This window comes from Xenopus tropicalis, chromosome 3 (assembly GCF_000004195.4).
Source record: "Xenopus tropicalis strain Nigerian chromosome 3, UCB_Xtro_10.0, whole genome shotgun sequence".
NCBI classification, from domain to species: domain Eukaryota; kingdom Metazoa; phylum Chordata; class Amphibia; order Anura; family Pipidae; genus Xenopus; species Xenopus tropicalis.
Window position 1 is genome coordinate 122,054,752 of NC_030679.2, and position 26,433 is coordinate 122,081,184.

The 26,433-nt window shown below is 40.0% G+C and overlaps 2 protein-coding genes and 1 non-coding gene across 4 annotated transcripts; 1 reads left to right on the forward strand and 2 right to left on the reverse strand.

The window, feature by feature from the left end:
* Positions 1–361: 361 nt before the first annotated feature.
* On the reverse strand, positions 362–13,338 carry tia1 (TIA1 cytotoxic granule-associated RNA binding protein). Of its 2 annotated transcripts, none has more exons than XM_012958773.3 (13): positions 13,056–13,338; positions 9,750–9,846; positions 8,206–8,304; positions 7,691–7,745; positions 7,464–7,496; positions 6,761–6,848; positions 5,807–5,882; positions 4,713–4,821; positions 4,444–4,539; positions 4,266–4,350; positions 2,903–3,035; positions 1,950–2,095; positions 362–1,743 (listed from the first exon to the last, which is right to left on the reverse strand). In XM_012958773.3, exons 1-13 carry the CDS (start codon positions 13,079–13,081, stop codon positions 1,617–1,619), a joined length of 1,170 nt encoding a protein of 389 aa, XP_012814227.2. In that variant the 5' UTR covers positions 13,082–13,338; the 3' UTR covers positions 362–1,616.
* Positions 13,339–13,541: 203 nt separating this feature from the next.
* Positions 13,542–13,612, reverse strand: trnag-ccc. Its single transcript has one exon. It is a non-coding gene; the product is annotated as a tRNA-Gly (tRNA).
* A 4,238-nt stretch (positions 13,613–17,850) lies between these two features.
* pcyox1 (prenylcysteine oxidase 1) lies at positions 17,851–25,635 on the forward strand. The gene is given in 7 exon segments (NM_001016302.2): positions 17,851–17,979; positions 18,348–18,554; positions 20,663–20,837; positions 22,805–23,016; positions 23,796–23,948; positions 24,404–25,470; positions 25,557–25,635. Coding segments are annotated over 6 exon segments (1,506 nt in total). The 5' UTR covers positions 17,851–17,882; the 3' UTR covers positions 25,066–25,470; positions 25,557–25,635.
* The last annotated feature ends 798 nt before the right edge of the window (positions 25,636–26,433 follow it).

The window sequence follows — 26,433 nt, forward strand, 5'->3', positions numbered from 1 at the left end:
TGTAAAATATAAAGATATCAAAAGTCATCTCGGAATTCCATGACCTATATAAGAGAATGCAGCCTTCGTCCTTATAATATTGTTATATTTTACATTAGGGGATACATTATTCCTAACATACAAATTCCATACATACATATATTATATAAACACACACATAATATATATATTATGGAACACAACAAGGATTAACTTGAAGACAACATTCCTCAGACTAAAAACTACTAGTTAATTCAGGCATAAGCAAAATGAGCACCCTATCTGTTGTAGAACTACAAGTCCCAGAATGCCTATGTATATTAAAAAAATAATAATAAGCAAGCATTGTTCTATCACACTAATTTACCTGATGGCACACAAGTTTTAAAGGTGCAAGTATTTTTATTTTTCCTTTTTAGGATTGTTCCCTGTTAACATAACTCTGAGCAGTGCAATAAACTGTCCAGTTAGGCAGATGAACCCCCAAATAAGCAAGCTATTTTGAGATTCCGATCAGGCCAACAGATAGAGATTTTTTTTAGACAGTCATTAAACAACCAGCTTGCACCAAATTCTTAAAAAAACAGCCATAAAAACACTGGCTTGTTGAAGGTTAATTGAGTTGTATGCACATTAAAACAACTGCAAGAAGATTTCCTGACTTTTGAAAGTATTAAAAAAAAAAAAAAAAAGTCTAGTGCATATAAACGGGAAAAAAATATCACATTTATCACTGTTTAAGGAATTTTATCATTTTCTTTTTTTTCTTATTTTTCACAGAAGATAAAAATCTTTCAGAAAAGACTCCAGCCAGGATTTTGTTCATAGGCACCTTTCTGAAAAGAGGGGGGGGGAAGGAACAAAAACAAATGAAATACAATATCTAACATACAGGCTCAGATCAAGTCACATTTTTCTGATGTAACTTTTAGCGCTGGAGGGAATCAGGGATACAGTCCATTTATGCTACATTGCTGTAAGGCAAAACGCTGTTTTAAAATGTGTACGTACAAATAAATGTAAACCAAAAAAAAACCTTTGAGAACTAAAGAATGTTAAGCAGTGGGTACAATCTGAAAAAATTGTCCCCCTCCCCCCCAGTGAAGACTTTAAATGGAGGGGAAAAAAATTTAAACCTTAAACATCAAAAATTTTGTACAATTCGACTTTATAATACATCTCATATCATTAGGAATGCAATCTAAAACTGCACACTACTTCAGTGAAAAACAAAACAAAAAAAAAAGTTTTTTGTGCAATTTCTGCCCAAAGTGGCAGTGATCCCTGCATTGTTTTTATTATTTCAAATAAAGGAACTTAACCCTTTTTACTGCCGAAAAGATTTGACTGTTATCTTCATGACACAGGGTTAAGTAACTTACAAATATATAAAAAAAAAAAAATTAAAAAAAAAAAAAAAATGGAAGGCAAAAATTGGCAAACATCCAGCATTCTAGTATGTGTTTTGTTTTCAACCAAATGGATGAAAATTTCATGATTAAAAATAAATGGTTGGATTTTTGTTGTTTTAATAAATATACTGTATTTGACATCTGTATTGATGTAATTTTATAATAGTATCAAAGTAAACAAAGGGGCCAGCATTAGGCTGCCGGTGCGGCTGGGAGTCCTTCCTCTCATTGGGTTTGGTATCCAGCCATTCGATAGCCAGTTTGGTTCGTGATCAGAGTCCCATTCTGGCCAGGCTGAGGTTGCACCCCGTAATTTGGTCCCACCCATGTGGCAGCAGACGATGGCGTTTGACTACAACAGAAAACAGCAAATCAGCAATAATAGGACTAATATGCTTGAATAAATACATCAGAATAAAAATACTCTAGTACAAGATGCATCACGTGCTAAACAGCAAACAGTTTGAGGTGATTGAAGTGCACGCTGATTGTGGTTGTACTGTGAAAAGAAATTTATTTTTCGACTAACTCAATGAAGGCAGATTATATTACACTCACCTATATCCCTGCTGACTCCATGCCTGTCCATACACCCCATATGCTGGCATTTGCCAGCCATTGGGCACATACTGGCCTATTTGTTGAGCCCCACCGTACCACTGACCCCACTGGCCATATGGTGGGGGAAAGCTAATTTGGCTTGCCTGTATAAAGACAGAGAGAGACAATTACAAAAGGAATTAAATGTCCAAAAACAAAGAAAATGCAAAAATAATAAAGAGCATTTACTATAACCAACTATCCTATATACTATACTAAAATGTATTCATACTAATGTTTATGTTGAACTAACTTTCACTGTAGCCAATTGTGAAAAGGAGTATCCATTTAAAATTATGGACTGGCTCTTACTGGCAACTGTTGTAATCAGACAAGAGCTGCATTATGCACATTCCACATAAACAAATTACATATAAATCCATTTATGTGGTATGTGCATGTACAAATGAAATGCCACATGCAATCATAAAAAAATCATAGAATTCACTTTCTTCACTCCTAACAATTTATAGCAGTTCTGTCTAAATGGAAGAAAAGCGGCACGATGAAGTTCAATATATGGTCCTTAAGCATGCCAATGGGATGAACTAATCACTTCATTCTGGAGAACCCATACTAGGTAACAACAAAACCAGTGCTTTATGAAATACCCTTACTCTCTATACATAGATTGAGCAAGAGAATAACTGGATATAAAATGAGAATTAAGTCATGCACAAAAGTAAGGATTAGATCCTGGCAAGATTAGATTTGAGACAGATGCTCAACTGGGAAGGGGATGTATACGTAACGGCAGTTTGGATGGTGATTGAATTAATAAGGGGAAAAAAAGCATTTTCCATGGACATGTTTTACAGTCACTTCAGAGTATAACAGAGCTGAGAAGGTATTTGGGCACTTTAGCAAATAATCCTAAGAAAAATATATTAAAAAAAAAAATAAATGTTTACCTCGCTTACCTGCTGAACAGGATTTAGCATATCTGGGGTCTCCTTTCCCCAGTAACACTTTACCACATGCCCTTCAATAGTAGTTCCATTGACACTGACAATAGCATGAGCTGCGCTTTCATGGGAACTAAACCTATGAGGAAAAAATTCACAGACAATCATACAGAGCACTTCCACCATGCATTCAAGAGCTGGGCTCATGTTCCTTGAAAATGAAAGTAAATACAGTGGTGCTTGAAAGTATGTGAACCTTTAAAATTTTATATATTTTTATATGAATGTGAGCTAAACCTCCATTTGATTTTCAGAAAGTCCTAAAAGTAGATGAACAAAACCTAGTTTAACAAATGAAACAAAATTTTATTATACTTGGTGATGTATTTATTGATAAAAATGATCCAATAACATATCTGCTTGTGCCAAAACTAAGTGAATGGTGCTCTCAGTATTTGGTGTGACCCTCTTTGTGCAGCAATAACTACAAATGAACATTTGCGGTAACTGCTGATCAGTCTTGCACATTAAATGAGTAATTTTAGCCCATTCCTTCATACAAAACAGCTTCAGCTCTTGGATATTGTTGGGTTTCCTCACATGAACCGCTCACTTTTGGACTTTCCACAACACTTCAATTGGATTAAGGACAGGACTTTAACTTTGCCATTCCAGAACATTCACTTTATTCTTTTTTTACCTTTCTTTGGTAGAACAACTTGCGTGATTGCTGCATGACCCACTGTCTTTTAAAGGGGCAGTTCAGTATGAAAATGAAACTGGTTAAAATTGATAGACTGCGCAAAATAAAAAATTTTTCAATATAGTTAGTTAGGCAAAAATGTAATCTATAAAGGCTGGAGAGGGCAGATGTCTAACATAATGGCCAGAGCTCTAATTCCTCCTTTACAGCTCCTATTAGTTACTTATTTATTCTTATGATTTCATACACATACGTCATGGAAATAGTTCAATGCAGCCCTTCTTTAGTCTGGGAACAGCCTGCAACCCATACATTGTGATCCGATTGTTTGGCCCTAGGTGGGCATATCAGGACGTCACCAAACAAGCTGATCTTTCAGTGTATGGCCAGATTTAGGGAAAATGTCTATTTGGCTCCCTAGATAACGCTAAATACCTTGTTTGAAAGTCATATAGGGCGAGATTTGGGGTAACTTGTAGTTGATATTACTGTAACTATGACAGTGGCCCATCCATGTAACCTCATTATGCTTAGTATGTATTCCACAGACACACACAACAATACAAGAGAATACCATTATATCAGCATTACTTAATAGTTACATAAATGTAACAATAAATTCAGTAGTGTACCATCAGTAGGGCAAAAACAAGCAGCAGAACTTACCGTACAAAGGAGTAGCCTTTATCTGGAAAGACTCTGACTTCCATTATTTGACCAAAAGGTGAAAAGGTTTGTCGCATGAGTTGTTCTGCAAGACAACCAAGAACATACATTTAGTAAAAAATATTTTAAAATAAAAACTAGAGAATGTAAAACAAAGAAAAACAAAAAACATGCTCACCAGTTAGTCCACTTGTGACGCCGCCACAGTACACAGTACAATTACTGGGACTTGACTGGTTGACAACTTCCTCATAAGTTAACTGCTTTGTGTTGGCTGCAATTAAATAATATGATAAAACAAACAACAAATATTAAGATGATTAAAAAAAAAACCCTATTTAAATATGGAGTCCTCTTCTACAACTACCTACCAACAGAAAAACAAGGACTGGGGTTACCTGTTTAAAAAAAACAAAAACCATAACATGGCTATGTAAACAAACTCACATTCATAGGTGCTCTTTGGCGCTGGAGGTTTTCTTGTGGCCCAGTTAGTTCTAATCTGTCGACCCCCAAGCCACTGGCCTCCCATCTGTGCAATGGCATTTTCTGCATCCTAGAAATACAGGAGAGAGCAGACTAAGTAGGAACGCTAAAAAGGTACAGTTTAGCAAAGAAATGGAGCAAGAAAATATATATTTCCAATTTAAAATTAATTTCAGAGCATCACACCAACAACTGCTGCAGAACTTGCCAACAAGTGGTTTAGACCAAGCAATGATAATACAGCAAGCTGCTTCTGCTGCTATTCAGCCCCTAGACTATGCATTTTCTCACAGCTATTCTTGCAGGTCTCAATAGATCTCAAAGATTACTCTCAGTAATACATTAAATGCATATTTTTCTGTGGGATCAGTGATTTTACATGTACCTTAAAGGAGAAGGAAAGGTAAAAACTAAGTAAGCTTTATCAGAAAGGTCTGTGTAAATACAGCCATAAGCACTCACAGAAAAGCTGCACTGAGTCCTTTTTAAAAAAACCACAGTATTTCTTGTCTCCTTTTTTGTGAACATCTTATTCGGTATCAGGCCTCTCTTTTAGGTTTGGGGCATGAGTCTGCTCAGTTCTCTCATCCCTCCCTTCTCTTGCGCCCCCTCCCATAAGAATGCATAAGAACTCACTTCCCCCACCCTTAGGAATGTGTGATCTGAGCTTCCAACGGCTATAACTGCAGCAGGAAGCTACCAAGACCAAGCCAAAATGGAAGCTGCTATCGGAGAGCACTTCAAGGGCCCTTTACTCAGGTAAAGTAAAGCTTTCTGATAAATATAGTGTTCTTGGTGGCACTAGTGTGGCAAATCTATTTGTAGTAAAATGCCTTTCCTTCTCCTTGAAGACTTAGTACACCAGTAGGCAGTGTATGATGTAAATAAGGGGCCTTGATGTGGCACATCAATAATTAACAAACATTTTTGTTTGTATTTTAATGCATTTATAACACGCAAGCAGTAAAAATATAAGAATGTGGACCTAGAAGCTGTATAACTGGAGCACTGGAGTTGTGAAGCAACAAGTTCAGAGAGAGATAATTAACACTTACCCATTTATTAAAGAAGGACACGAATCCATAACCCTTGGATTTTCCAGTTGTCATATCTTTAACCACACGGGCATCTCTGGAAAAAAAAAAAAAAAAAAAAAGACAAAAATATACCATTTGTATTGTCACGGCAAGGAAGAAAAACAAAAGCCCCACACTTTGTCCTCACAAACCCCCTACCTTAACGTTCATTTAAAAGCACAGGAGGAAAAGCAAATTAAAATGTTTAAAGCGTTCCTTTTTTTTTTTTTTTTTTAACTCAGTGGGAAATACAACTGTTTTTATTTAAGCAGAGGCGGGTATAAACAAATTAAAAGACACAGGACCCGTGTACATGCAAATCGCCTAAGAGACGCAAAAAAATGAACACATTGACACAAACAACAGCTGGTCCCACTCACAACATTGCTACTTACACATCAAGCATGGGCTAAAGCAAGCGTTAAGTGAAGTCATGTAAGCGGTCTGTAGTTGTACACCTTAAAACCTGTGGCCTTTAACCTTTTCAGTTCTGCAGAGTCCTGCAACAAGGGAAGCTTTGCAGACCCTGCAGCTGTGAAAAAGTTAAACCATGCAATTTCCATCCTCAATATTGCAAACACAATCTAAGTTACTCAATGTAAATTATAAAACGTAAAATAGGAAAAATTATATAAATATATTAAAAAAAAAGTATGAATTAAAAAAAAGGGCATACGTGGCCTGTTAACTGAATTCTCAGGTCAATGCGTTAACCCCCAATTTTTGGACTGTGGCCAGCTGCAAATTTTGAGAAATTAAACATTAAGAAACTGTTAACAGTATGAAAGTAAAAAGAAAAAGAAAAAAAAAGCAACACTGAGTTTATTTGAAAAAAATGAAAGGTAAACGCTTATGTATCTACAGGAAGTTTAGTCTGTATATCAGATCATGATAATGTTTCAGAGAATGAAAATGAAAATCTTCTCAACTTACGATATTCTCCCAAATGGTGCAAAAGCAGCTTTTATATCATCAGTCGTGATCTCTGGGCTCAAGTCACCAACAAAGACATGGAAATGATCTTGTTGGGAAAAAGGTGAAAAATGAAAACAGAAAAAATATGCAGATTTAAATTATAAGAATCCAAATAACAGAAAAGTGATTAATATTGAACTGAAATTATAACTGAACCAAATATTTAAAGAGGAATGAAGGAGTACAGGAAGAATTCTGATAAAATGTCCAATACCATCCTACTGAAGTACATACTGGCCTTTCATCGCTTTGCAAGATGAAACATATTCACATTTATTAAGATCAGATTATGTTAGGAAGAGATTCCTTTTAAAATTCTTTATAAATTGCTTGTTTACTGTTAATATCCTATCAATGTCAGAGAAATGTTTTTCTGTATACCAGAAGATCTTTATAATTAAACTTTATAAGAACAGAAAAACTGCAAAGTTACTTGAATGCAGTAAGCTTTTTGGGAAACAGAATTTCCAATAAAGAGCACGCTTAATGACTAGTGGGTCAATTAAAATTATGCTCTCCCTGCTCAAAAGAAAAGCAGCCTGAGTGGGAGAAGAAAAAAAAAAAAAAAAAAACAGGTGAAGGGGAGTAGCTATACTGAGAAAATAGCTATCGCTCATCACCTCTGAGAGATTGAATTTTATCTGTAAGAAGACACAATTACCTTGAGAACGCAGTGTGCTGACAACGGAACTACCTGATGACAAAGATTAGATTTGTTCTTAAATATATGATCACAGACAACAAAGCAAGTCATCTACGGTTTTAGCAAAAGAAACTTAAAGCAATACTGAGTAGATATTTAATGTTACTTGTATGTTTAATAGAATTTAGAAATATATAAAATGTATAAATAATATTTAAATGTATAAAAAAAATTGAGAAACTTACTATTTGCATCCTTTTTCTGGCTGCTTGGCGTAGTGGCCCAGTTGACTTTTACTTCCTTTGATTAAAGATAACATTTTATCAATTTCATTTTAGCAGATAAGCAGAGAATATTTTGGCATGGTATAAAAGGTGAAGGTACATTAGAAATATATAGTATATAGCATGCTGTAAGGTTTAGCAGACTAATGCAAATTTATCCTACCCCACAAAGCAGAAATAGGATTTTCTACCACACTAGCTTGTTGATGTCACTAGCTGCATATTCTCACAAACACTACCCATAATGATTGCTATCATTTAGGTAACCTTCATTCAGATAACCATATCATTAGCCGCTTATAACAGCTTTATACCATTTCTATAAAATAAATAAAATGCTTCCTTTTAACAACAATTATGCTGTTAAACTATATTGGCCCATAATTGTTTAATGTAGGTTTGGCTGACGGTTCTAATTGAAATTTTCCAGACCTGCCAGACGCAAAATACAAATTACTGTTAAATGTCAAACTTACCTTGCCCATTATCTTTCGGCCATTCATAGCTGCTAAAGATGCAGCTGCATGTCGGTGCTCAAAGAACTCTACAAAGCAGTAGGGATCATTTCCAGCAGTCTAAGCAACAAAACACCATGTTAATTGCAATACAGAGCAAATAGCAGTCGCGCATACCTTTATTTGTATAGCACCATTTGAAGTTCAAACCAAGAATACACTAACAGACATAAAATGATAAAGTTAGAATAATTACGTGCCATGACCAAAGGAGGTTCCTGAATCATACAGCTTACACTCCATACAGAGGTCAACCATGTAACTACATCTACAGGGTGGGCCACCCTGTATAATGCACCAAAGGGACACTTAAATATGGGGGTTGCCTCCACAAGCTTGTAATGTATTTTCCTGCTTTCTAATAAACGTTTGGTATTTGTTAACACTAAAGAAGTCTGTTTGTCCTTCTAAGACACACGCTGGTAAGAAATGTATCTAAGACATTCCAGGAGAAAATTAAGATACCAGGCATAGATAATTCGGAGATATATATATACACACACACACACACCGGAATAAACTTTTTTTTTATATCAATGCTCTTTCAGGTATCAGTCAGGAATGTTGGAAATGTCAATCAGCCCAATGTGGCCTATCACTTGGTTGGCTAAATAAGGCAAAGGCTCTGGCAGCCTTCTAGTCTATGACTGAACATTTACTATAGTAGTACTGTAGTGATGAAAAAAAATGTGGATCTTACTGTTTCTTGTACCCAAATGTCCCCAACCTGGGCAATGCAAAAGTGATTTAAAAATAAAAACTATAAAATTAAATAGGTTGCAAAACAAACTGCATTCAAGTGGATGCAAGCAAATTTTATCCTACACAAAAGATCATCTACAATAAAATAAGAATTTTTTTTAGAAAAGGGCAAGGTACAAATTAAAGAGAGGGCTCTTGAACAGAGGTGCCTACAGGGTATATAATGACACTGTACATGTACGTAAGGTGTACTGGATGTTGCAGGTGAAAAAAGAACATCCACTGAGATTGAAGAAAAGGAGGTTTCTTCATAAGCATTTGAAGAGACTGTTTACTGTAAAGTCAATCAGTGTAGTTCCCTCCCAAAAGAAGAGGTACTGAGGGATGTTGCAATGCAGACCAGAAGGGCAGATATGGCAAACATATTTTTATCACCACAAGCAAGATCTACAGACCTCTTTGTATAGTATCACAGTTTCATAAAAACCCAGCCAGAAAATTATTTCAAACATGCAAATGTGAACAGCACTGTTCTAATTGTTTGGGTACCTTACTAGAGAAATAGGAGTGTATGCAGTTATGGTTTTAGGCATTAAGTAGCAATGGATATAGTAACTAATGTGTGGAAATGTACAAGGTGATGCTGGGAGAGGGAGTACCTTCCTAGCATATTATATTATACCCCTATGAAATTGTACAAGGTGGTGCTGGGGGGAGGGGGGGGGGTACCTTCCTATGGGGCATGCTGTTAGTTGCACAGTAAGTTTTTTCTTCAAATTTCATGTGAAATGAAAACCACTTACATCCATAATCATCTTGCAGCTTTTGCATGGACCGAGTTGGCTAAACACCTGAAGAATCAAAGGTTCTGTCACATCCCTAGAGAGATTTCCCACATACCTTGCAAAAGAAAAAAAATATATATGTTAATTAAAATATTTTTTAACAAAGAATGATTTTGGAGCTAGAATAAATATTAGAGCCATTAAGTAAATGTTTCAGAACTATAGTAAAAACTGAGCACTATAACATTACAGTATGCTATTAATTTCATGTGCTACCTGCAAAACAGAAGAATAGTTTTTGTATCATCAAATAACATGCACTCAACTTGCTTTTATATTATTAAAAAATGTTAAACTTTTTGACCTTGCCCAGTACTAAATATCTTAGAGATGTACAAAATAAACTGTTCTGTCTATGCCAAGAAAGTGAGTAGGAGGAGAATTAATTGCCTTATTCCCAAAGCTATAGAAAAAGTAAACAGAGAACATTCTTTGTGCAAGCAAATTCTACAGCTGGCCAGTGATGCAAGGAAAGTGAACATTAGGCCAGCTCAGGACAAGCAGAATAGACACACCATATTCTTTAGTGGGAATGGCTTGGAAAAAACACAACACACAGACTCTGGTCACAAGAGAAGAAATAAGTTCAGGGAAGAGAAGATGCTGCCTCTGCAAAGTAATAAACACCGAGGGGACAGTAACGAAAAAAACACCAATGTACAAAAGGCTGCAAATTGCATATGAATTAATGAGGACTGTCTTGTGGTTTTTGTGCACCTCGCTGCTAAGACATACACATACAAGCTATGACCTCAGAGCACAAAAATTGAAAAGAACACAAAGAATCTTCACCATCTTGTCCACCACAGAGGTTATCCAAAATTGCACACATGACATACCAATATAACCAAGAACTGCTCCTGGGGGCTATGTCATGTGTTCTCTGCTGGCAAAGTACCATAGCGAATCCCACCTCATGACGGTCATCAGTGCCATAATAAGATTTGCCTATCTCTGCGCATACAAGGTCAATTTCTGCCAGAAAACCCTAGGAAAAAACTAGTGTGCAATATAGCCCTGACTTTTAACTGTTTCAGTTAGACAACAATTACTGCCTTTATTGCTATTAATAATTAGTCACTTGGTATAGTGTTACCTGTTCATATAAGAGCATTACTCAGAAAAAGACAGAAATGTTATTGAAAAGCTGATCATCAGTAACAAATGAGAACCTCATGTCCTGAATGCAAAACCTCATGAGTTTTGAGTAATCGAAGTCCAATTTTGGACTTTATTTTTAATATTAGAACACAAATAGAACAAAGCTTTACCTAATATTAGGGATAGGGTCTCCAAATATAAAATATTTAATTGCACCTTATATAACAAAATGTAACAAGAAATAATGTAGTGTGATGTTGTGACTCATGTGACTACCCCTATTTTCTTCTTGAGAGGGAAACAGCCACTTTCTGTCTTCTGGTCTTGAGAATTGAGACACCTGCTTCCTGGTTCTCACGTGACTTCCCTAACTAAAGAATTACTACAGTTCTACCTCAACATACAGCTGGGATAAAAATTGCCAGTTGAGAATATGTGCATTAGAAGACCATAGAGTTAGAGAAACTTGATTTATGTTCAAACTCTAGATTGTAAGCTTTTGCAAAGTGCTGCATAACTTGCTGGCACTATATAAATAAATGATTATGTTGATGATGAAGAATAAAGTTCTAAAGCACACTGGTCTGCTAGTATCAAATGCAGTTTACCCTTTGTGTTTGTATAGAAGTGTTTGACTGTAACTAGTATAGGTAAACCTAAAGCAACTGGACTTGCTAAGTAATCATTGAAGATGTTTCACTACTGATCCGAGCAGCTTTTTCAGTTGGAACTAATCACCCCATGTGTCTTCGCCCTAAGGGCAAAGACACACTGAGCTACTTAGTAGCACCTACATGAATGGCTTCTAAATGCCAGAAAATACCCTGCCATAGACAATACTGAGAATTGGCTCTGCTAAAACACACGTAGAAACAATTATCAGTAAAAAATGATCAGCATTGTCTATTTTAGTAGCAGTGGCAAGTAGTCGCTACTAGTAGCTCTCTGTATCTTCACCCTAAAGGCAGTGGCACACAGGGAGATTAGTCACCCGTGATAAATCTTGATATTGTGACTAATCTCCCCTAAATGTCATCCCAAACGCAAGAATGTAATATGCTGGTGGGATAGCATATGCGTCACTTCAGTTTTCCCGAAGTTGCCTCCCGAGGAAACTTTGGCCAACTTCGGAAAGCTAAGGCGACACGTTTGCCATTCCACTGGTGATATTATATTCTTGCTGGTGGGATGGCATTTCAGGGAGATTAGTTGCTCACGGTAATGAAGATTTATCATAGGCAACTAATTTTCCAGTGCCCTACGGGCTCTGGCACACGGGGAGATTAGTCGCATAAGTTTCATCTAGGCAACTCCAGCAATTTCGTTGAAATCGCGGCGCCGTGTATGCCATCCCATCGGCGATTTACATTTTCGCCGGTGGGATGGCAATTCGGGGAGATTAGTCGCCCGCGAAAAAGGGAGATTTGTCATGGGCGACTAATCTCCCCGTGTGCCAGAGCCCTAAGAGGGGCAGGAGAGGAAAACCATGTAGGTGTCCCCCTAACTTACACTTCATTTACACGCACATTAGTGTGTCAGGAGGTCCGGCCTGCATTGAGGCCCTTTCTACTGTGTAAAGACAGGGCTAAACTGTAACTCCTGATATTGCTCTGTGCAGGTAGGGCCCGATCAGCAATCCCAGGGGCACATACACTCTGCAAGTGAGCACTCTTGTGCCCCGGGGCAAGTAAATGACCCCTGCACACAATACATCATAAACTAAGAGCAGCTGGGATCTCCTTTCTCCTATGTATGTATATATGTATAACTTCTCTTATCATGTGCAACCCATGGATAGCAATGCCTGCACAGCATTTACAGTAAGTGCATATAATGTTTAGGTGTGGCAACTGTATTTTGCCTGTGAATATGAGGTTAAAGTGGCTAAATGCCCCCTGAAGTAACAATGGGAGCTTAAAGGTGCATGAGGCGAGGGATGAGGAGAAGCCCCTGCAGTAATGGCACGGTAAGGCCGAAGTGTTGGATGAGAGTAAAACCCCACACTACTAGTGAGGAAGCCGCACTGCTCTTCCCCTACAGTAACGCCTTTATCCCTACTGATTAGCCCCTCCGTGTCCCAAACAGCAGCCATTTCCCTTCGGCACTATTCCATATAGCCCCACACAGGCCAAACTACTTCTAACTCAGCCAACGGCTACTCACAGCGTTCTGGGAAGATCTTCCTCCATGGTTCCAAGCTCTGGGCCCCGCTCTGTCCTGGGCCCCGAAGGGTAGCCCGGTTACAAAAAGAAAAGAAGAAAAAGGGGGCTTGGTTTATTCTTGGGTAGGGGGGCGAGGCGGCAGAACGTCCGATATTTCTCTTTCTGGCTTCACTTTCTCTGTTTTCCTCACACTTTCGCCGGCCCCCACCAACCCGGCCTGAAACAATGCAAGCGAGACCGTCAGCACAAGATGGCCGCAGTGCGAAATGGCGCATGCGCAAACCGAGGCCCCCAGAATAGCGGCTGCCCTGCCGAACGCCTGAGCAAAAGGCAACATATTAGCGCGTTACAAATTCAGCACTTGCGCTGTTTTACAATTTCATGATATTTGCAACTATATATATACTATAGATGATGGAACTGCAGATACTATGCGCTCTGTATTAATTAACGCAAAATGCAGTGCAATCTGGCAACTAAAACTCAGTGCGCCGCCCGGGAATCGAACCCGGGTCGCAAGAATGGGAATCTTGCATGATACCACTACACCAGCGGCGCTAACGAGCATTGAATTAAATCTACCTATATTTGACCCTCTATAATTTTATCATGTATCTTTACGTATAAATTAGTTTAGTGTAGCAATTAAACTCTTCCTTTAAGCAGGTCAAATATGGTATATACTGCAGTTCACTGTGAAATTCTAGTATATATCAAAGTCCCAGTCAAATAGGACTGATTTACTAATCTTGGTGATAAATTGCAACAGTGCAATTACACCAAACTGTTATTAGACTACTATATGTTTGAAAGTTAACGCAAATATCTGATTAGTTTCTATTAGAAGGTTGCAAGCTTCAGTGGCATAACTAGAGATTACTAGGCCCCACAGCAAATTTATTGTAGGGCCCCAAGGAATAAGTAAAATGACCTATTCTACCAAGGTATATTGTCAGGCCCGGATTTGTGGAAAGGCCACAAAGGCCCGGGCCTAGGGCGGCACAAGTTTAGGGGCGGCATGCCGCCCCGCCGCAACAGAATTTTTAAATTTGGCTTCCATACGGAGCAGTCGGGACCTCTCCCCACTGCTCCGTATGGGAGTTTAAGGCTGATGCCACACGTGGCGTTTTTACGCTGCGTTTTTTGTAATTCTCTCAGCGGCTGAAAAACGCCCGATATCATCATCCATAGAAATAACTTGAAAAGACTCGAGGCAAACAACACAAAGCGTAAATACGCTAGAAAACGCCTTAGCATGGATTTTTCAAGCGTTGGCTGAAATACGCCAGTATTTGCACAGCAAGCTATTCCTATGTATACACAAAGGCAGCTGCCAGACCTAGCGGAAATACGCGGCAATTTTTACTATTTTGCACTATTAGCACCATGGAAACGGGATTTGCTACGTCACCAGTTCTAGGCTGAAAAACGCCATAGTCAGGGGCTGTGTGGCTTGTGCAGCGTTTTTAGGCTGAGAAAAAACGCAGCGTAAAAACGCCACGTGTGGCATCAGCCTAAATGTGCGATTGCGCATGCGCATTGATCGCGCATGTGCACTCAGGGGGAGAGGGCGCCACGCGATTGCGCATGCGCACTCGTGGGGGGGCAGGGGCGGCCTCAGGGCGCCGCGAAGTTAAATCCGGCCCTGTATATTGTATGTATGTATGTATGTATATCTTTATAAAGCGCTACTTATGTACGCAGCGCTGTACAGTAGAATACATTAATACAAACGGGATTATTAAGATAATAATAGATAAATACAAAGTACAGCAATAAATACAGATAGATACAAGATAAATACAGTTGCAATAAGTTAAGAGTCAAAGACACGAGGATGGAGGTCCCTGTCCGGAGAGCTTACAATCTATTTATTGAATATATATATATAAGTATATTGAAATTGCATATTAATTAGGGCCTTACTGGGCCTCCTACAGACCTGGGTTCCCCTGCAACTGCAGTGTCTGCTTCTTCTTTAGTTATGCCGTGGCAAGCTCCTTTGGGCAGGGCCATCTTAAACTCTTGTATTGACCATCAATCATTTTTTGTATATGTATTTATGGGCTGTCATGGTAATACCTAAGCAAAATGCATTCTCATACCTCCCAACATTTTGAAAATGGAAAGAGGGACAAAAATAAATGCTGCTGCAGCGCGGCGAATTTTTTACCACGCCTATTTTTACGACCATGCCCCCCTAAATATCTCTCCCATTTGATTAAATTTGGCAGGTTATTTAAAGTTTGAACACATTTCTGGGGTTTTTGGGGTCCTTGTTTTATGTGTTATTACAGTTTTGCTGAAAAGGTGAAGTTGCCGTTTAAGCTGCGAGTCTCAGTTCCCCCAAGAGACCTGTTTAGCTTATTAGTTATACTTGGATCTCAGAGCAGGGGGGCTTTTTACCTTTCTGGGTTCTGCCAAAAGCTACTTATTAAAAGCAAGAAACAATGTTTCTAAGTGCAGGTGATGTTTGTTAAGATTTCTGGGCTCTGCCAAAAGCTACTTTTACTTAAATTTGTATCTTTTTTAGCTTCAGTGCAGGAGATCAAAGGGAAATGAGGGACTTTTCAGTAAGAATCTGGGACTGCGGGCTGTGCTGTCAAAAGAGGGACTGTCCAGCGAAAATCGGGACAGTTGGGAGGCATGCATTCTGTGTGTTCAGTGACAAGGGAAAATTTAATAAAAGGGCATAAGGAGAAATTCCACAGGGCCCAGCATCAGCCCTCTCTATTGAAACAAAGGCCTGGGTAGAAAATAGCTATCACCCATATAGGGCTGCCACCTGGGAGCTATTTTACAGGCCTGACCAGTAAAAATTAAGCTTGATGCCAATGTTATTGATAGGAAATAAACATAAAAACATAGGAAGAACTGTATTTTTCCCTGAAAACTTGGCAACCCTACACCCATAGCAGAGTCGTATTTGTTTTGTGGTGTCCCATTCATGGGTGGATTGTGGGCTTCAGTTTGCTTGCTTATTTGTCAGCACTGAGCACAAGTTAAGGAAGTTTCTACCCCGGTGTAGGAGCTGTGGAATTTCTGTGATCACTCAAGGTTGTGTCAGACTACACCCCACTATAAAATCAGAGCTGTATTTTCTGTATAGGCCTATGGTGCAGCTTTGGGGGACAGCCCTCAAGTGCTGCCCCCCAATAAAAAGAAAAAAGTGCTTTAAAATAATTCCCCTCAGCCAATGATGGAGCTGAGACAGAATATCATTCTGTTTGGCAAATGGCAAATGCATAGAATGTAATGTGCATGTGTCAAATGATGAAATCAGAGGTCCATTGTAACTACTCCCCCTGAAAAGAAATCTTCAGAAGGGCCCAGTGTAGAGTAGCAAACTCACTCTGCTCCCTGCCCTGATGTGTTCTCCCTCTGCACTGATGCATTCCCTGCCACCACCAACTCACCTATAAATCCCTCTCAGGGCCGCTCCTGCCATGAGGCATAGTAAAAAGGCAAGAACCTTGCCTCAAGCAGTTACCAGGGGCGATTCTAGTAGCTTTAAGAGCCAAATTTTCGTTTTTTAAAAGGAAAATTTTGTGGGAAAGGCCAAAAAAGCCTAGGGTTTAGGACAGCACAATTTTAAGGGTGTGCCACATGTGGCTCACACCAATTAGTTGTCAAATCTTCTGCCTGCCTAGTGTACAGGGTAACTGTTTATGTGTTAGTAGGGTCTTTTACACCCCCAAAGCTGTCAACAAACCCCATGTCATGAGGAAGATAATGATCCAGTCCAGGCCTTTTTGAGACCTTATTTCATGTTATCCTTTAGTGTGAAGAAGAATTCAGGCCTAAAAAACAAACAGGACTGGATTATTTTCTCCCCCATCACAATAGGTTGACAGCTCTGCGAGGTCCATCCAGTAAAGGTGACCATCCACGTAACAATTACGATCTTATCTTTGCGACCAATGGCCGCTGGAAAATTGTTTGTACCCTTCACTGATGTTCAGGCCTGAACAGGGCTGGATTTCAAAATCGCCCGCCCCGAGGCCGCCCCCGGTCGCACGCCCCCCCCCAGTGCACATGTGTGCGTGACCAGCGGAACTGCGCATGCGCGAATGGGGGGGTGCAAGCGGGCATGCGCCGTGGGCCAACTTGCATACGGAGCAATGGGGAGAAGTCCCCATTGCTCCGTATGGGAGCACACATTTCAAGATTATTGTGCGGCGGGGCGGCATATCCTCTCCACAATTCCGGGCCTGGGCCTGAATGGTCAGATATAGAGGTAGAAACTAGGGGATCCACCTTTTCTGGGGAAAAAATACCAGCACTCCTATGTTTTTACCTTATTTCACTATTAATAACATTGGCATCAAGCATCATGTTTACCTGCCAGGCCGATAAAATACAACCAGCTGGTAAACCTACTTCCAACCCTTGTGGCAAGTCTGCCAGTACTACTGGCAACACCAATAACAGAGCAGATTTTCATGCACCTCATGGTGCAAACTATTTACAGGAAGCCCTGACTAAGCTGTGCCCACTCGGTACACAGCACCCACAAGTCATGCGGCACGTATAAAATGCACACACACGTTACTGTTTAGATGGATTCGATATGGTTTTATTAATACTACAGCTTTATTAAGACTTCGCCCTTCTCCCAGCAGCATACACGTTAGCTTTGCAGGACCGGTAGGTTGCATTTCCAAATGTGAACAGCAGGTGGCAATACCACACAGACCCGCAAGAAGAGTCGGGGGGCGGGGCTAGGGTAGGCGTGCCATTTGAAAGTACAAACTGCTTTCTGCGGTCACGTGTTGTAGATTTGCGGAAGGATCTGCAGCTGCTGGAAGTGTCAGGCAGTGGTTGCGGGATGGGTGTCTGTGCAGGGCTCCTCTATGCTGCTCTCTTTCTGGCCACTCTGCGGGCTTGTTTAGCGGAGGAGCCGAGGAACCCACCTAGCAAGATAGGTGAGCAGTGTGAAAGCATGTGCCCCCCCCCCATTATTATCATGCAGATATACCTCAATTTGCACGATAATGATAGGGGGGAATAGATACTTTGCATGGAAAGGAAAATAGGGGGAAGCTGAGAAGTAGCCTGAAGTCAGGTGAGGTTATATTAATTATTTACAGTATAGTAATTATAGTGTGTGTAAAGTGGCAACATAAGCAAGTTGCACAATACATGGGTGTATACAGTGAACATATTGGATTACATGCTAATAAAAAAAGCAATAATTGATTCGCTATCCCCTAGGCCCAGCAGTAACAGTGGCGCTATAGGGGGGCCCGGCAGCAATATTGTGTGCCATAAATGTATTGCTTGACTCTTGCAGCCATTGTAGGCGCTGGAATTGGAGGTACGTCTGCTGCGTATTTCCTGCGCCAGAAGTTTGGCAAAAATGTCCAGATTGACTTGTATGAGAAGGAAGAAGTCGGGGGCCGACTGGCTACTTTGGAGATGGAGGGCAAACTCTATGAGGCTGGGGGGTCCGTCATTCATCCCATGAATCTCCACATGAAAACGTTTGTGAAAGAGCTGGGTAGGTATATGGCCATGTTTCGTAAAGAATACTGTGCTGTGCATATGTGTGGGTCATTTAAAGGAATTGTGGGTTTCAGTCGACCAGATCATGTGGCTGCATTTGACTCTCTATGCCTTGGGGTCATAACCTGTAGTTTATGTCTCCCATTATTTGGCAGAGAGTACTCACTGAATGGGCTGATTTACTAACAAAAGTACTATATTGCTCTAGCGCGTTAGCACTGCAATGAATATTTGCTTTCCTTTTAGTAGACTGATAAAGACTGGTTTCTATGAAAACCATGACTTGTTGATTAGTTGGGAAACCTTTGGACCTCTAGATGTTAAGCTACAAGTCTCAGCACCTGCTAAAACTCTTTGTCAGCTGACAGATTTCTAAAGGTGCCCATACACCTTCAGATCCACTGGCTTGGCGATGTCGCCCAGCGAGCGGATCTTCTCTTCTCACGGGTGGGCGATATCAGGAGAATTCAGGCTAATTCGATCGTTTGGCCCTGGGGCCAAATGATCGCATTATAACGACGGGTATACGCAAAGTCAGTCCGGGGACCCCATCAACGAGCCGATGCGGTCCCCGATCTGACTAGATTGCCTAACCTGCCTGATCGATATCTGGCCGATTTTAGGCCAGATATTGGTTGGGCAGGCCCGTCGGTAGTGCCCATACACGGGGCGATTAGCTGCTAATTCGGTCTAAGGGACCGATATCGGCAGCTAGAATCGGCCCGTGTATGGGGACCTTAAGAGTCTTAAGGTGACAATACACGTTAGGATCTGCTTGTTTTAGCAACCCTAGATCTTTTCCCGTAATGCCCACCTAAGGTTGTCAGGCTAATTCGATCATTTGGCCCTAGGGCCAAATCATGGAATTATAGCGACGGGTACAGGAGCTGCAGGACCGTGAACCGCATCAGTGAGCAGATGCGGCCCCGATCCGACTATGCTATCAAGTTTTCTGACAACTAACCACGCTGTTATTTTATTTAATTGATTTGCCTAATTGTATTTGATTTTTGTGATTTTATTGCAGTTTAATGCTTGTATTATTGCTTGTTACTTTTTTAGCGTAACTTTGCCATTTGGTGTAGAAAGACATCTTTACCTATTTTAAATTTGTCCGAATGTGTTTTTTCTAAAAATATATAGTTTTCTGGGGGTCTTTGTACAGTTAGGGGGCTTACAGGGCACATAATACACTGTCAGGGGACTCTGTTTCTAGAAGCTTAGTTGGGAGGGGAGATAATTCATATACACAATTTACATTTGGGGTTGAAACGTATGACATACTTTGGTATATCTATGCATATTGGGCATCAACCTGTTCAGCAGACCTCTGGTGTTCACATTTAGGGTGATTTGCCTTTTTATGTAAGATGTTATTGTGTAAGATAAATAGGGCAAATTGCAACATTTTTGGTGGTTTTCAGAAATGCCATCAAAACTAAGTTTAGGAAAGCATTGCTGTTTGGTGTAAAGAGATGTCTTTTTTTGAACTTTGAATTCATCAGAATGTGTACTTTCCAAAAATATATGGTTTTCTGGGGGTCTCTGTACAGTTAGGGGATTTTACGGCACATTATACGCAGCCTCTCTACTTGTGTATGGGCCTCCCCGACCAATAGCTGGGCAAAAATTGGGCAGATTTTCATCCGACAGGCTTGATTTTTCTGTTGGATGGAAGACTGCATCAGCTCATTGATGCGGTCGTTGCTCTGACTTTTCATATCCCCTTTATTCTAATTTGATTCTTTGGCCCTAGGGTGCAACAATCACATTAGCATGATATCACACACCCAAGGTGGGCATATTGGGGGGAAATATTTGCTCGCTTGATAACCTCGCCAAACAAGCGAATCTTAAAGTGTATGGCCTCTTTAAGTCTGTCTATATGCTTAGCAGAGATATCATTTCCCCTAGGATGTCTGTTATTTTGGGCTGCTGAATTCCTTTGTGCCTGAGGTGACCTAAACCTCATTTATAATACTACAATCCCATAATTTACCAGGTGTATGTTTTACAAAGTATCTATGATTCTACATAAAGAGGAAATTACTTGTGCTCTGTGGCTCTTGGTTTGCCGACATTTTAAATCTGACCGCCCAACAGGTCTGTCTCCTCGCTCACCCTCGGATAACCTGGTTGGGATATATAACGGAGAGCAGTTTGTTTTCCAAGAAAGCGAGTGGTTCCTTATTAACATCATCAAAATGCTGTGGCAGTATGGGCTGAATTTCCTGCGAATGCACATGTGGGTGGAAGACATGTTGGATAAATTCATGAGGTACTTTCCTAACTTTAGAAAAAAAAGTTAATGTAATAACAATGGCATACCTACATTCATCTATTTCCTGACATTTAGATTAGAGTGCCCCCTTTAAAAAGATCAGTTGTAGAAAAGGTTATGTCACTTGAAGAGATTAGCAGCTGCTTCTTGTAGCTGGTTACATATGTGTGTATTTGTTTGTTAGGCTGATGGCGCATCAACAACTTTATATGGATAATTACCTCTATACACATCTACTTGGATATGGATCTATACATATATGTGTGTGTGTGTGTGTAAACGCATTGTATCATTACAGTTAAAGTGAAAATCTCTAGGCGGATATTGGCTACATGTGCCTGCACCCGAGCGTATTCAATTCATTTTGGGTGCAGGCACAGGTAGGGGGAGTTTTAAGCGTATGGATTGTATCCTTGGCAAGCATTTTTCGGCTTGCCGAAAATATGCACCATACACTTTGGGGCTGATTTACTAATCCACGAATCCGAATGGGAAAAATTCGGATTGGAAAACGAACATTTTGCGGCTTTTTCGTAGCGGTTACGACTTGCACGAATTGTCGCGACTTTTTCATAGCCATTACAAATTTATTGAATTGTCGCGACTTTTTCATAGCCATTATGACTTTCGTGAATTGTTGCGACTTTTTCATAGTCATTACAAATTTCGTGAATTGTCGTGACTTTTTCATAGCCATTATGACTTTCGTGAATTGTTGCGACTTTTTCATAGCCATTACAAATTTCGTGAATTGTCGCGACTTTTGCATAGCCATTATGACTTTCGTGAATTGTCGCGACTTTTGCATAGCCATTACGACTTTTGCGAATTGTCGCGACTTTTTCGTATTGATTGCTCGAATAAGTCACAAAATACCGATCATTACGAAAAAAACGAATTCGGACACTTTTCGGACGTTCGTGGATTAGTAAATGTGCCCCATTGTGTGGCATTAGCCTAAAACCTAGCCTTAGTGGCCTGCAAGCAAAAAGGGGGGTAGACTCACAGAATCCAATGGTTTATAGTATCTATTAATCATCCTGTATGATTTAATCCCAACATCTTTTTGCATCCTTGCATTTGCCATTATCATGCTACCACCTAGGCGTACCTGTAAGCGAGAGATCCTTTCCCTTCTTCTTTCTTCACTCCGCATGCACAGTAAAGTGAAAAGCCGAACTTCAACAAAAACTGTGGCTTTTTCACTCTACTGCGCATTCGTTGGCCCCAGGATTGAAAAAAAAGACTGAAAGAAGAGGATCACTTGCTCGCAGGTACTCCAGACAGGGCTACCAGGTAAGTGATTACCGTCACTTGGGGCACCTAATATTTTGCACCCCCCCAGTGATTGTGCCTTTTCTTCTTTAATTATTTACTTAGATTTAGTCCAGTAGAACCCAGGTGTTTTCTCTGCTGGCATATTTCTGCCATCAGAGAAAGTTTGGAACTGCCCGTCATTGCTTGTAAGGGTAATCACTTAGACGTGGAGCTACTGCCATAGAGAACACTGAGAATTACCTCAGCTAAAACACACCTAGAGACAATTATCAGTAAATGATCAGCATTGTCTATTTTTGTAGCCACGAAGTAGCTGCTACTAGTAGTGTTTAGCTAATATTGTGTCCTCACCCTAATGGCAATTTGCAGTTACTGCAATGCATATATCTAGAGGATTTTGATGGTTCTTAGTCACCCTTAGTTACTTTAATCCAGCCTGTGAATATGAAAAATATTGGACAAAAAAATCCCATGATATGGTGAAATGTAGAAGTGTTTTACGCAGTAGATATGATGGTAGTGTGGGGTGAGTACAGCAGAGAAATCTTACTACAGGCCCTTTGGGGCTTGGTCGTTCTTGTGAAATATAAGGGTGTGTAAAGGAGGAGCTTTATTTGAATGCCGCTTTACTTTATAGAGGCCTTTGGAGATGGCTGCTGGAATAATTTATTTTGTATGTTCTGCAGGATTTATCGCTATCAAACCTACGACTATTCATTCTCCAGCACGGAGTCCCTGCTTCATGCCATGGGTGGCCGAGACTTCACTGCATACTTAAACACAACAATCAGTGAGACATTGGAGAAAGCTGGCTTCTCGCACAGATTTATTGAAGAGATAGTAACTCCTGCCATGAGAGTCAACTATTTGCAAGGAGGCAAAATCAATAGCTTTGTTGGTGAGTTCTTTACAAAAAGTTCAACTCCATGAAGCTTGTAGTGGGGGAGGCTAGAATTATTAACTGTGGGGATACCACCACACATATATTCCTATTAGGATATTCCAACTGGCCTCCGTTTCTGAAGTAAAAGTTGTACAACTACATTTTAGCAACATTTTGGGCTAGTTTGTGTGACATCTATACCTCCTATACCTTTATTTGTTTTATTTTCTTTATTAATATTTCTGCTTGCAGGGTTTAACCTTGCAGCTGTTCCCTTGCTGGGAGGTTTATTATAACCTTCTAATTTGTTATCCAGGGGTGTGGATGTCACTGGGTGCAGGGAATGGCAGGTACAGGTTTTTACATTATAGTTTTTTGAAAGAGATACCAGATCTTCAGGCCAGCACAGGTATTCCTCTGTAGTAAGGACACATCGTCATTGTGCCTGTATAGAGGCAATCCAACAGCATAAAACTAGCTTTGGCTCGGGACACAAGTGAAGAAGAAGGTGGAGGAGCAGAGCGATTGGGGATTTAAAGGTTAAATAGTGGTGAAATAGTTATATAAAAAAGTGAGTCAATAAGCTAATGTTTTAGTATATTTCTGGAAAGAGTGGGTGCAACCCATGACCATATTAGTTTTTCTAAAATAGCCATTTATCAGCGAAAACACCTGCTGCCTTGTTATTAAGAAGTGTTGAAGGCTTCTGAGCAGTGTGGTTGGAAACCAAGAAGAAAAGGAAAAATAAGAAAGTGCTGTTACTGTTTAACTTCCTCCATATGATTCTTTCTTAGGTTCTGTGTCTCTGGCTGGCACTGACTCTGGTCTGTGGTCTGTAGAAGGTGGTAATAGTCTCGTATGTACAGGTCTCCTGTATGCTTCAAATGCCAATCTCATTCGTGGCACGGTTACATCAGTACAACAGAAAACTCGCCCACTGAAATCGGGTAAGTGCCGTCTTTCTAAAGACTGATATTATTCATTTACCAATGCTGTACCAACTCATTCCTTCTCTAAAAACTTCTAAAATTGGTTATTTTAACCTTAAATGGAAAGACGGACTGTATTTACAACCAGCTGCCCAAGAAGTCAGCCCTTCTGGATGATTTTTCAGACTACCTTCCTTGGAGTGCTCTCCTGCCCTAACCTCACAGCAGCTTGGTGAGCTGCTGGGTTCTCCGTACTTGAGAAATACATAGAAATGATTACAGCTGATATTGTTAGATGTGATTCAAGCTGTAGGGATGCCGTTTGGATGGCCTTGTTCTATAGTGTATTCTCTATGGATCATTAGAATATAAGGTTAACCCTGATTTAGGACAAAGAGAACAAAATCTCAAGCACAGGCTGAAAACATTTGTGATGTCTGTGTAAAGTGTCCTCTGTTTTTGTCCTTTTACAGGAGATACTGTGACATTATATGAGGTAAACGCTGAGACGGAAAGTGGTTCCCAACATGTACTGTACGACATTGTTATCATTGCAGCTCCACTTAACAAAGGACTTTCCAGCATTAAATTCCTGAACTTTGATCCTCCCATTAAAACCTTCACAAGGCCCTACCAACAAACAGTCGCTACTTTTATCCATGGACAGCTTAACTATTCATTCTTTGGGTGCCCGGAGCCTTGTCCAAATGAGCTGTCTGCTATCCTAACCACAGATAACCCCAGTCTGTTTATTAACAGCATTGGTGCTGTGTCTCCAGTGAAATCTACAGGAGGAGGAGATCCCTCAAAATCTACAGACCTAAAAGTCTGGAAGGTGTTCTCTCCTGAGCCTCTAACCAAGGATCAACTGCATCTGCTATTCAAGTCTTATCATGCTGTTCGCTCAAAGACATGGCTGGCATATCCTCGCTACAGCCCCCCAGAAAAGCTGCCTCCCATCATTCTCCATGATAGGATCTACTATATCAGCAGTATAGAGTGGGCAGCTAGTGCCATGGAAATGAGCGCGGTCTCGGCCAAGAATGTGGCCCTGCTCTCCCACCATCAATGGCATGGCATAGATGAAAAGGTTGACCAAGAGAATATATTGGAGAAGATCAAGTCTGAGTTGTAAGCTGTTTCCTCTAAAAGAGGATATTTGGTCTAATTCATTCTTTTCCCTTTTTCTTTTTAATTTAAAGGGAAAGTTTTTTTTAATGACTTGAAATCTATTTTAGTACATGGGCTGAATTTATTTCCCAATGTGCAATTTTTTCTTTTGGTGTAGTTTTAAATTCTCTCTCTTTTTTATTGTATAGGTGATCTAAAAGCATAATATTCATAAGTTCCACGATCATGGATGAGAATCCTGCAGAGATATGGAAAGTAAATAGATTATCAGCAGGGGACAAAAGAAAAATAACCACCCCCTAATATAAAATATAAATATAATGGTATAGTTCTATTTAACCAATGAAGGACCAAGCACAGCAAGTCTGCAGAGAGGGGAATGCTGTGCAAAGTCCTTGTGGTTAGTAAGGGCTCTGGTACACGGGGAGATTAGTCGCCTGCGGCAAAACTCCCTGCTCGCGGGCGACTAATCTCCCCGTGTACCAGAGCCCTAAGGCTGACTATTATGCTTTTTGTGTCTAGAGGGGCAGAATTTAAAGACAAAAAGTAAATAAATAAAAATGTACATTGGAAATGTTATTAGCTTATATGCTAAGAAGTGATTTGCTCTATGCCACCTCTCTAATAACATGGACTTGTAGTGCACAACTACTGTCTTTTTGTGGTACCACATTTTCAGCATCACGTTGTTGAGACCAGGTTGTAAACCCAATCATAACACTGTCCCACCGAGCTCCCTAGTTTTACTGTAGAAGTTGCACAAAAATGTAATTATAGATGCAAGGCAATTCACCACTGAGCAGTCTGCTGCCCTAAAAGCTCATTACAAGTGCAGGAGGAAGGCCAATGAGAACACTGATTCCCAGCACTGTCAGACATCTTGCTGTTATCTTACATATAGAGATAATTATGTCATTTTTTCCCCCCTTATTATATGGCACAGGAATCAGACCTGGGGATAAAGGACAGACTTGTTCAGTGCTGGAAAACTGTGCTTAAAGGAACAGTAACACTAAAAAATGAAAGAGCTTTAAAGTAATAAATATATAATGCACTGTTGCCCTGCACTGGTAAAACTGGTGTGTTTGCTACAGTAACACTACTATAATTTATATAATAAGCTGCTGTGTAGCCACGGGGGCAGCCATTCAAGCTGGAAAAAAGGAGAAAAGGCACAGGTTACATAGCAGATAACAGATAAGTTCTGTAGAATACAATAGTGTTTTATCTGTTATCTGCTATGTGTCTGTGCCTTTTCTCCTTTGAATGGCTGCCTCCATGGCTACATAGCAGCTTATTTATATAAATTATAGTAAACTTTCTGAAGTAAACACACAACTTTTACCAGTGCAGGGCAGCAGCACATTATATT

Bases quoted from the DNA above. Each gene is read 5' to 3' on its own strand.
- tia1 (XM_012958773.3), bottom strand. From the start codon at position 13,081: ATGGAGGAAGATCTTCCCAGAACGCT. The intron at 4,822-5,806 runs GTAAGTGTTAAT...CTGTATTTCTAG, and splicing joins TGTCCTTCTTTAATAAATGG to GATGCAGAAAATGCCATTGC. The intron at 3,036-4,265 runs GTAAGTTCTGCT...TTTTCCTCATAG, and splicing joins AAAGGCTACTCCTTTGTACG to GTTTAGTTCCCATGAAAGCG.